Source organism: Macadamia integrifolia, chromosome 10, assembly GCF_013358625.1.
Source record: "Macadamia integrifolia cultivar HAES 741 chromosome 10, SCU_Mint_v3, whole genome shotgun sequence".
Classification (NCBI taxonomy): domain Eukaryota; kingdom Viridiplantae; phylum Streptophyta; class Magnoliopsida; order Proteales; family Proteaceae; genus Macadamia; species Macadamia integrifolia.
The window spans coordinates 29,514,180-29,526,368 of record NC_056566.1 but is presented as its reverse complement, the minus strand read 5'-3'; the positions used below and the strand labels follow the sequence as shown (position 1 = coordinate 29,526,368).

The following is a 12,189-nucleotide window of genomic DNA, read 5'->3' as shown; positions in this document are numbered from 1 at the left end:
AATCAACTTGCAATGTCGTGGATTGTGGAATCAAGTTGTTTTCTCCGGTAATAGATTTTGAGCATCAATTAAGGCAAAAGGTTCTCCTAACTGCCAGGGGAGGGTACCCTAGCATTATCTCTCTCTCTCTCTCTCTCTCTCTCTCTCTCTCTCTCTCTCTCTCTCTACACATGGAATAACTTATTTGTAGTGAAAAAGTTCTTCTGATGGGCCATGGCACCTCTTTCTCTATCTCATGAAATGACTTCACTGCCCTTCAATGTATGATACCATTTTATTGCACTTCAATGGTGTATTCCTCTCTATCAATATCATACCAATATCAATCCAAATTAGATCGGTGCATCACTTTTGCCCTCATTTTTCAAAAAAATACATTTTATTTACTATTTTACTCCTATAATGATCCTTGTAAAACTAATATTAATATGACAGATCCAATACCAATACTTGAAACTATGATACTGTTTGCTCAAAACCATCTCCCTCAACAAATAGGTAAAAAATATCTAAACACATAAGATAGGGTTTGCTAGCACCTGTGTGTCTATCTCTCTCCTCCTCTTATAAAATGATCTTATTGCTCTCTATAAATAAAATCGTTTTGTGACGCCTCATTGGTATGTACCCATTTTTTTCTATTGATAAATCGAAATTCATTCAGCTAATTACCAAATACTTTAAGTCGGTTGTGGGGTCAGTATGAACCCGCGAGACTAGTCAGGTCGAAGACCTAGATACCCGTGGTTAGCAAAAAAAAAAAAATCATTTTATACTTGTTTTGATATATGCGTAATGCATTTACCTGCTAGGTAGTCCCTTCTTACTATAATTGATGAAATCATGAGATTACATTGTGGTACACAAAATTCGAAATGAGCTTACATAAATCGGTTTAACTTCATTGCAGGTACTTTACCCTCCACTAAAATAGCAACATATGGCATATTTTTTAGGGTCCTTATTCATATAACGATGGAGGGTGATATGTTTTGAAAAATCACAAGACAATTTTTTTTTTTTTTTTTTTTAATTTAAACACTCAGTTTCCACTTAGACTTGGGAAACATCACCTTTCGTTTAAACTCAGTAATATTATTGATACATATGCATAGAACATGGAATGTGTGCAAATACAAAAGCAGATATTTGATTAAATGAGACTAATGTGACATGAAACTAATTTAGACCATGTCCCCCACCCACCCCAAAAAAAAAAGTATAATAATAATGACCAACAACATTTATCTATGTGGTGGAGGATCTGCACACTGCTCACATGTAATAGCATCTACACGCCCAACCAAGGGGTTGGGAATTGGGATACGGTTCAAGTAAGGGGCAAGAGAGATTGAGGAAAGAGAATGATTGGAAGGGGAGTTGGAGGAGAGAGATATGCGCATACATCTTTTCCCCTATCTATGATACAGAAAATGTTTCAGCTAGCCAATACTGTAATAGCAGCTCTTGTTCACAATTATCAGTTTCTACAACAGAAAATCCCGACCAGTGTTAGTCAATGGATATCCAATCTTGAGACAATTTTCCCCAGCAAATCCTAAGCCATGATCTTCTAGGACTTTCCTGCAAGCAGATTTCTTTTCTCTCAAGATCGAAAAATAGTAAAACCAAACAACAGAAGAAGAAATTTTCAAAGATCTGCACCTCTATTGACAAATTCTAGTATTAGTTCGAGCAAATCTACTCACCTTGGCTTTATGAGTTATGCCAGGAAACAGGCAGAAGTCAAATTAAGCAGTACTACCACTTCAAAGTCACTGCAAGGTCTAACAAGGCTTCTACTTGGCGTATGGTTCTTTGCCTCTCCTGTTGCTTCAACCTACCTGCAACAGAATCTGGATCAAGCCCTTGTGTTGTCTGCTCTAAACTTGGTTCGGATCGAACCTCTTGTAGCAATGCATCAACCTCTCTGACAAAGTCCACCCTCAATAACACGTTGTCGGGCTCTGGTGGCAGTCGCAGTTGGCCATGATGCTGAAAAAAGGGTAGAAAGGCTTAACTATCTGGAATATAAGTAAGGATGCATGGTTTGATGAATGAATTAATACATGAACAATAAAAGATCTCCTGAAATTTTGGTTTAAGGGTCAACCAAACATAAATTGTCTCTAGTGAAAGACCATTTGATGATAGATTTTCTTCCAAATTTCAACTTACAAGCACTTGGTACTTTTCTCTGAGGATGTATGTGTGTATAATTGACAATACATTCATGTCTCCGCAGGCATCTATATGTATCTTGTAAGAGTGAGTCAGTGGGTGGATGGTGGGTGCATGTTTTTGCAGTTTCCATGGGGGGAAAATGGAAAATAATTTTTTAGGAGAAAAAAAATTATAATTAGCAAAGAGACAATTGAATAAAGCCCCCCAAAAGATATCATTTTGATAACATAATTGGTACTGGGTTGCTAGCAGGAGCCTTGTGCACTGGGTTGCTCTTTTTTCATCTTCTTTTTCTTTTTCTTTTTCTTTTCCTAGAAACCCCCAGCGGCACATGACAAGTCCTAACCTCTCAAACCTGTGACTCCAATCATGACAACTAGACCCTGGCTTATGTGCAACCAACGAGTTTCTCAATACAGCAAAACAAGAAGTCAACCCACACTGTAACATGAGCTAGAAAACGAGTCATATTCAAGTTTAACTGGGTTTGGCAGAATATTCTGTGCCTCTTCCCAACCTGACAAAACCCCCTGCCATCATGATATGGTGAAGACTGAGTAAACTACTTCTGGCAGCGTCAACCTGCTCTCAACCTGATAAAACCCTCTCCTCTGCCATCATGATACAATGAAGACAGACAACACTACTTCTGGCAGCTCCACCATGGTTGATACACCAACTTTGTATGAGATGTAACCACCGTCTGACATTCACTACTTACCAAGCAATTTGACAAATATAGATCATCGGGTCAAAATAATACATGCAGCACACACATGCATGCACACAAAGACACAAACTAATTCTCTCCCTCAACACACACAAACAGAGGCCATAGGACATTGAAATAGCTATCTCTACATTAACAAGTAAGCATGTTTCAAAGGAAGTGAGAGTACCCAATTAAGAATATAAGTAGCCTAAAGTAAATCAAAATGAAATTACTAGAGTATACAATAAAGCCTGAGAAAATATAATCTGACCAAAATTATTGAAGGAATATATCCAAAGGCTGTACCAACATGACACACCCTATCAATGTCAAAACCCACAGGAACAAGTATACTGAATGGATCCTCTTGTGGAAAGGTATCAAGCATGCGCTTTCTACACTGCTTCATCCATCCATCATCATCAAATCCATCATGCAGATTCAAAAGATCATTAAGCAGTGTCATCGCAGGAGTAGCCTCCCGTTTCAAAATCTCTGTCTGAAGTGTTCAACAAGACACAAGATTAACTGATATTCAGACATGAGACTTAAAAGAAATATGCAGAGAAGGATTTTATTTTTTTTTCCTTGGCGGTTGGGAGGATTACAAGAAAAATGAAGATGACCAAGCAATAACTAACAAAGGACCCTTTGTCTTGACAGGCCTTCAAACTAGACAGCACATGTCCAAAAGGCTGTGGACGTTGACAGGAAAAGGGAAAAGAAGTTCTCCCTATACGGTTGCCTTGCAAACGGCATAACTGTAGAAACGCAACCCTAAAACAATGCAGAAGATAATGAAAAAACAAAACAAATAATGCACACAGATTTATGAGGTTCGGCAAGGTTGCCTACGTCCTCGGTGAGATGAGATCTTGCTTCACTATCAATGGAGAATAGGGTTATAGCGCTCGTCCTCACACCTCTCAATATTGCTTGCATTATAGAGAAAGAAACCCTCGCTACCAATATATAGCGAAAAACCCTAATCTGGAAAGTACACAAACTGCCCTCAAATAAAAAATTCGAGCAGGGGGTTGCGCCCCCCTACACCCCCGCTATGCAGGGGGGCCTCTTGCCCCCCTGCAACCCCCACGGCCGCTAACCAACTAGCGGGACCGCCGTCCTGCCTGTCAAGGCGTTGCACCAGTACTCCCTGGATTAAACTGTGACAGAATACAAGACATCGTACACCAACAATAACAACAACAACCACCCCTAATACTTAAAGGCAATGTCTGATCCATTATGATTACCATACTTATTCAAGTTGACATTTTTTGAAAATTTCTCAAAAGGCATATAATCAATAGAATGTACCTCAACCCTTCTGTACAAAAGGTCTAGACTTCTAACGGCATCCCTTTCTTCCTGAAAAAAAAAATAATGACACAGATGACTTAGCCATGATGGGAGAAAAGAGGAGAAATTAAATGTCCAGAAAAAGTTAACATAATAATGGAACACTCTTCCCAGTAAAGGAAAAAATTGAAACTGCTTAAGCAAATCATGACTTTATGATGGATGAAGGTCAAACTTAGAAGGAAAATTAGGTGTTTTCTTTAGTCTAACAGGTTTACAAAATCCTGGTTAAAAGTGCTAGATTGAATGGCCAGCTCCATGCAATGGACTATCACATAAAGACAGGACCATCTTAAAGGAAAACCCAATGATCAAAAGCAAATATCAATTGATGCCCATCAATAGTAAGGCTGATGCAAGAGACAAGTTGCTCACTTACTCCCACAAGAAGAAAAGAAAGAACCAGGCCTTTAGTGGCCATGATTCCTGATGGGAGCCACAGGCTCGATTGGGGCTAAGCCCAGCCCATCTCGCGGGCTTAGTCCAGCCCACCCCGTGGGCTTAGCTAGTTAGCTAGTTCTTTTTATTTAAGTCTTTTACTTTAAGTTGTTTGTTTAAGACTACTTCCTTACCTTGCATAGAGGGTTTTCTTAAGGGTTTCCTTTTTGTTTGGGCTTTCTATTTGCTTTGTAATTTTGGGTAGACAGTTACCTACATGGGTAGGGAATTTTTTATTTAAAAAGACAGCTTGTAAGGCTATGCACAACAATTTTGATTAGGATGAATGAAGTCTGGCTTATGCCTTTGCTGTTGAGAGATTTAGCACGCTATGAGAGACAGTGAGAGAGTGAGAAGCTCTACCAATTGGAGTGAATCTGATCCAGGCCCTTGGTGGGAAATCAAAGGTCATATCCCTATCTTTGTTATGTTTTCTTCACAAGTTACTGTTTCTCCTACCATCAATTGACCTAGCGGTGGCATGATTAAATCTGTGATTTGGCCCATTTGGTAGGTTAATCACTGATTCAGTTACTGTTTACACATTTATTTTATTTGAGTTGTAAAGACACAGCAGAAACCCACAAGAGCACCTAGCGGCAGATCTGTTGGGGGGGGGGGGTTTGGCAGAATCGAGATTCCCCTTAAAAGGAATCTAACCAACAGTTCTGGTAAGAATCCAGGGCATTAAAGGAATGCCCTGAGCTGTCCTCGACCTGGTTTTGGGAGGATCAGACTCTCCGATCTGCCGATATAAGGAATATCCCAAATCTGGTCCTTCTGATTCCAGATTCTGAATATCTCATCTCTGTTACAAATCCAGCCACCGGATCCTAATTAAAATTTGGGGATTTGTTATACTGCTAGCCTGCTACACTTCGAATTTTATATTCCACTCATATTCTGGATTTAGGGTTACTTGTGATCCTGTTAAGGGTTGAGTTATCTCACCCCTTGTATTCAGCCTACCTATCCCCGTCAAAGGCAAGGCAACTAAGGTAAGAACAGGATGTCAAGATTGTTTTCTTGTACATGGAATTCTCTTTCCTCTTCAACGATCTCAGCATTCACTTCCCTTGTATCTTCCCAATGGACTGCAAAAATGATGAACTCCAAGTGCTTAAAATACAATCAAGTGAGGTTTCACCTTTGGCTTGGTTGTAAGGTCTCTAGCTGGTAACCAAAGAAAAAAAAGTACAATCAAGCTGTAAAGATAATAACTAGCAGAGCTCCATATAATATAAAGGAAGTGGAAGGAGCACATGTTATGCCTTCACATGCTTCCTTTCTTTATCACAAAGTTAGTATTTTTGGGTCAAAACGCTAACACCTACAAGAACATTTTTTTGGGTAAACAGCTATGGTACCTTATGCCAGCCAGAAAAAATGCAGCAGTCATAAAAGCCAGAATCTACAAAAGCACGCAATAAATATTGCAGTGATCTTTTTTTTTTTTCTTTTTTTTTATCAATATAAGCTATTGTAAAATAAGATTTTTTTTTTTTTAATCAATATAAGAGATTGTAAATAAGAAACAAGAATGTACAAAGAAAGTTCGACAAATCTTCCGACTACCTATGAACCATATATGGCCAACAGGATACAGAAACAATAGAAACCAATAAATGAAAAAATGAAAGGGCAATCAAGCAAGCAAGGCCCTATGCAAATGTTTTAACTTAACAGGAACTGGGGACATTAAAAAAATTACATTGAATTATAAGAAAATCAACTCATTAGTAGCCAAATCACCAGTAAAATTGGAAAGCCAAATTACCCAATAAAATTGGAAAGCAAGTAAGCAACTAAGGGACTCACATCACGTCGAGCTAGATCCAGGCGGTTCCATATGACCTTTAGAACAAGTTCTGTGAGTTCACCTTTTTCTGCAGCTTCCTCTATTTTCTACATGATTAAAAAGTACAAGCAATAGTTAAGAGTTTCCCCTACTGTATCCAATAGCTATGGACCAATTATCAAAAATCAAAAAGTTAAGTAACTGCAATACTCATTCTTCAAAACATCAGACTTAGAATGTTATATAATGACCAAAGGAGAATTCATCAAGAAACGGTGTCAAACAGAGGATCAAAACCTGCATACATGAGCCAAGTATAGCTGACCTAGAATACTAAAGAGACCAATACCTTTCGATGGGTAAGCAAATAGTTGGTGGTTAGTGGGTGAAGATAGGTTTAAAATTTGGCATGTGCTATCAAACCTCACATTCAAACCCAAGCTTTTCCAACAAAGAAGAAAAATACATTGAGATTCAATTATTCAAACTTATGCAAGCAAATCAGGAAAGTCATTCTTCTGAGGCATAAATGGCTTAAAGGATGAGCATGTCTGGTGGCCTTTGCCATGATCTTGATGCCAGAATTTACTCATGCAAGTTAATCACCCAAGTGTCACTCCAGACCATGTTTTTCATTGTTTGAAGCACGATGACATAATAATTGCAATACGAAGCATCTTCGTCATTACAATTTAGTCCATGCAAATACTTGTAGAGTTGAAAGTAGTCTCCCACCCCTTTTGATGTAGTCGATGACATATCGGTATTGTTGCTGGATCAGTCTTTTAAATCCGATAGCAAGCTTTTATCTTAAACCACATTTACATATTTTCATGCTTAGCTAAAGAGCTGAAAACAATCATCAGAAAATACTAACCACCAATTTAACTCGATTTAGCTTTTGTACCTGAGGCCCTCTTGGCTTTGTTGTAAAATTTTCCCCGCAAATGATATTTACTTTTCTTATTTTTCAATGTCATTTTTTGCCTTTTACATAAAAATAAGCAGTGGAAATTCTTAATTTACAGGGGAAAAAATTCCTTTTTCTGCCTTTCTACATGGAAACAGATGGAATAGAAAACTTACAGATTTATTCATACTTTTTTATTGCATGTTTAGTTCATGTAAGAAAAAGTTACCAGATAAATTAGAAGGAATTAAGTGATTCATAGGATTATCTCTTTTTCTTTCAGCATTTAATGTTGTGAGATGTGTTTTTGTGTCTCAGTTTACTCTCTTTTTTTCACTACTAATACATTTCACTCTTACGTATCAAATTAAAGTCAAAAGTGGGGGAAAGAATATATTGGTAGTCAGACAAAACAAACCCACCACAAAAATCAATACTCTGCCTTACCTCTTCAACTTCCTCAGCAGCTCTAATGAAGCTTGCAACCAATATCCTTGCTTTTCGGACTTCTTCCTCAGGATATTCCATTAATCTTGTACCGATTTCACGGTATTCTTCAACCTTTCTCTCCTCTTCTTCATCCTCTTTTTGACGTCTCCGATGCAATTCCTTAGTTTTTTCCCTTTGTTGGGCTTGCCATTCCTAAACTATACCAAATTAATGCTAACATCCCAATATCTATATAGAAAAACAAATAACAAACAAGCTTAACACAAAACTTATTGCCAAGTCAATTTTCCTGAACCTTGCTTACCATAAACGACAAACAAGATCAGAGCATTTTGGTGGCTCGAGTATATTATAACTTTTTGCAAGTGTTTCATATAACATGAGTTAAACATAAAAAATCTGTATTTACATATAACCAGGAAAATGCATAAATAAAATAAAAAAAATACGGACGAAATTGTACGCTAACTGATTAATAAAAATTACCATAGGAGAAGTGGTGAGGAAAGACTATAACTTAGGACTGGATAATAGCATTGCTTTGAATAGAGCGGAGTGGAGAAATAGGATCCATGTGGCCGACCCCATTCAGTTGGGATGAGGCTGAGTTGAGTTGTATCTAACTCACTAATATATTTCTTTGAATTTTTTTTTTAAACAACCTTGAACTCATTTACAAACATACCCTATAAGAGGAGAACTCATCCAAAACAAAGACAGAATTTGATTCAAGTAGTTGGACAATCACCGGGAAGGACAATCAAACTCACCAACCTAAGGGTGTGTTTGGTTCGGTAAATCAAATGGGGCATGTATCAGATATGGATGTCAATCTTTTGAGAGACATTCTTCTGAACTACCTATCTAGCTGAAAAATCGTTTGGTTGCCTTAAGTCTGATACATGTTTCTTGTTGGAAAATTGTTTGGTTATCCTAAATATGTGTAATTCTCTCTCTCCTGAGACTAGTCTAAGCAGAAAATAAACCTTGCTTTTTCTCCAATCCTTACTTCCAAAGAGTCATGACCATAGATTGGTCTATATTCAGAAAATAATACTCGTTTTACTTGGTCAAACTTCTCCCTCTTTTCAAATCCTCCCTCCACTCATTTAATTCTAATACCCACCTTCCTTCCATCTTTCCCTTAAATCCAAATCCTCACCTTCTCTCCTTCTTCAAGGCTTTACCTTCTCTTGCTCGTTTCCCAATTCCACCAATTGTAATTCCCGTCTCTGATTTGCTTCACTTCACCCTTCAAAGCAATTGAAGTAATTTTAGCAAAACCCATTTCTGATTTTTTACAGTTAATTGCCAATTGAGTGGGAAAATACTAATTCTCGAAGCAATCTTGAGCAGTCATTCTAACGTTTGTACCTTCTGATTCTCCATCTTCATCTTCTTCTTCTGATTCTTTGTCCTTCTCCAAAAAAATGTTGGATTTTTACTCATAAACATGAATTAAACCTCGTTCTGAGAGTCAAATCAAAATTTGCAGAGTTGCACGAGCTGTAGCAAACGTCGTCGGTGGCAGGGCAAGCGAACCAAAGACAGAATCTAGGGTTTAGTGGAGGCAGATCCAAGCACTTCAATCGCCTTTGCTACATATCCATGAACAGAACATATGAGATCTAAGATAAAAAACCTAAACTTACAACTCCATGAAAATGAAACAGAGAGCGGTAGACAAAGAAAGCAAGAAAGTGAGAGAGAGAGAGAGAAAGAGAGTGTGACTACGAGCTTACCAATAGTGGGGTGGGGCTGCAGAATCGCCGGGGATAGAGTCTCTGTGATGAGAGGGTATCGAACCAGAGAAGCTTGGCTTGACAGTATCGTAGGTTTAGTGGCCTCCATAGAGGATGTCTTCCATTTTCCCCTTTTATATTAGACTGTAAAAATGGTTGTTCAAATCTGAATGTTGGTGTTAAGGTAAACTCAGATTTGACAGACATCCTTTGTAATATGGTCATTCATTGGAAGCAGGTGCTTCTCTTATGAGGGTCATCCTAGTGGAACCAAACAACCCAAAAAATTAAGAATTGTCATTCTAAAGAATGTCATCCAATTGATTTAAAAACCAAACACGCCCCAAGGATTCATTTGTGCCATAAGATTAAATCCTAGACTTCCTAAACTTTCACAATGAATGTTTTAGTCCATGTCTCAAGTACATAAAGTTAAAATCAATTCAAGTGCACACTATTCACATTTTTCCAATCCAAATTGGAGGTCAATACAAAGCTAGAATTACATACTGGATTTAGATGTGTTTTGACCTATCTGAAACAAAATCCCAAACTATTGACAGTTCCCCGAAATGTCATTGAAATCCCTCTAGTTTTGCACTTTCGTTTAAGATAGAATTGAAACAGATTGAAACTTTATATCTTATTGAATTTAAATCCTTCCCTTCAACTATGTAAACTGCCAAGATGAGGTATTGAAATAGGTCTATCACCTCCCCTCTAAGACTCCCCCACAACCCCACCCCCACCCCCAAAAAAAATAGAAGGAAAAATAGTTACATAACTCAGCAGGTGCCTCCTCCTTATCCTGTATGAGTTGAGGAGTTTGATCAAATCCACTCCAAGTTAGATGAATTTACCAAACACAATGCCCAGAGAACCTAAGAGTTGGCTTGGTGAATTTTCCTAGCTTGACTTGATTTGAACTGCACAGAAAAAGGGGGATTTAAATGTGGTTTGCGACAGGTGGCTTCACGTCTCAATTGCCTCCATAGGTTGCTAGCTTACCAGGGGGAATAATCACACACTGGAAAACTCCTGGACTCTTGGAATATACCAGTTGGGCCTCGCCAGCTAATAGCTTAGGTCTTTTGGTTGCAGGTCAACACTTACAAATTATTTTGGACCTCCCAAATACCTTAAGAAGGATTATATGTTTAAACTATGAAGAAGATAGAACAGATTATACTTCCATTTGTCATCTTCATGACCCCATAACAACATACAACCAAGGAATAAATAAGTAAAATTATTTCAATCTGAAAACCCATCACATCCCCCAACAGTCCAACACATGCACACCTAACAAAATGAGATCTAAGGGATCTAAAAAAATAAAAAATAAAAATTTCCCACACAATTGTCAAATGAAGGGAAGTAAAAAATAAAACACCCCAAGGGTGGGGGGGCGAGAGGGGAGAGCAGTAGTTGACCACGCATTGGCCGGAGAAGAACTGGAGATACTTCCCAGACCCCAATCTTAAACCCACTTCTTGTAAGAAGAGCCACTCCAAATGAGCCCATGTTACTCCTTATGTCGTCGTCAGTAGGGTGAGAGCATAGACAAACAAGTAGGTTAATCAAGCGAACTAAATACAGAACCACATTCATAGAATATTCACAGCATGCCCCAAGTAGCAGAATAATGCAATCATGTGAGAACGAAGAGCAAACACAACAGAATTAAACTTAAAAGGAGAGAGAGAGAAGAATACATCGTCGTAATACTCTTTGGGAAGCCCATACAAATCTTGCTCCTCCATGTTCTTGTTTCTCCTCGTCACTGTTTTAGGAGGAGGGAATATAAGTAAGAGCGATAGCGAGCAAAATAGAGAGAGAAAATTAGGCGTCGGATGATAAACCTGATCGATGTTGAAATTTCGTTCTGAATGCTCTAGGATTGGGATTAGGAGCTAACTGTGTCCTTGTGAGGACTGAAGCTGGAGATGGAATGGTTGGGCAAGCAATCATAAATACCTTTGCCTCCATCACTGACAAACCCTGGCTTGAAGTTCCAAGCAGAATACCACGGCCAGAGACAACTAGCCGTCGGAGGATGGAGCAAGCTTCTGTGGGCGTAAGTGACTATATATATGTGTTCCCACTACTCACTTACCCGGGATTTCAGTCGACACTTCAAGATCCTGCGACTATAGAAAGGGTAGAGCACTTGGAATTTGGAAATGGCGAAGCCACCCCAGACGAAAGCCTCACCCGCTGCTTCAGTATCTTTTGACAATTCCAGAATGGAGGTCAAAGTGACGGCATGGGTTGTTGTCTCTTCTGGTCTCAGTCTCACCTCAACGCCTCCTTCCCCCGAGCCAAACGTGGCTCGACGGCTTACGGTTTTAGATAAGTCGTCATTCCAACTCGCGGAACAGTCATATAACAGGCTTAACAGCCATGTTGAGGCCTCGGTCAGACCCAGGAGTCAGGAGACTCAGGACCAGGGTTGAGGCCTCGGTCTGAGCCCGGCCCTGTTTTAAGTTATATTGCAAAACGTGAAAAGTAAGGCTCTGTTTGGTATTGTTCCAAAAAAACGTTTCTATTGTTTTTTGGTTTTATTGGAACGAAAAAACGCAAATATCTGTTT

The 12,189-nt window shown here is 38.7% G+C and overlaps 1 protein-coding gene across 3 annotated transcripts; it reads right to left on the bottom strand.

Annotated features, from left to right (window-relative positions):
- Positions 1-1,074: 1,074 nt before the first annotated feature.
- LOC122091985 (protein PALE CRESS, chloroplastic) lies at positions 1,075-11,915 on the bottom strand. 3 transcript variants are annotated; one of them, XM_042662259.1, is made up of 8 exons: positions 11,459-11,905; positions 11,312-11,379; positions 7,852-8,046; positions 6,515-6,601; positions 4,217-4,267; positions 3,216-3,395; positions 1,710-1,995; positions 1,075-1,584 (listed from the first exon to the last, which is right to left on the bottom strand). In XM_042662259.1, exons 1-7 carry the CDS (start codon positions 11,583-11,585, stop codon positions 1,762-1,764), a joined length of 942 nt encoding a protein of 313 aa, XP_042518193.1. In that variant the 5' UTR covers positions 11,586-11,905; the 3' UTR covers positions 1,075-1,584; positions 1,710-1,761. The 3 variants fall into 3 exon arrangements, with proteins under 3 accessions (XP_042518193.1, XP_042518194.1, XP_042518195.1); XM_042662260.1 differs by lacking the exon at positions 3,216-3,395 and having other exon boundaries at positions 11,459-11,915; XM_042662261.1 differs by lacking the exon at positions 7,852-8,046 and having other exon boundaries at positions 11,459-11,904.
- Positions 11,916-12,189: the final 274 nt, after the last annotated feature.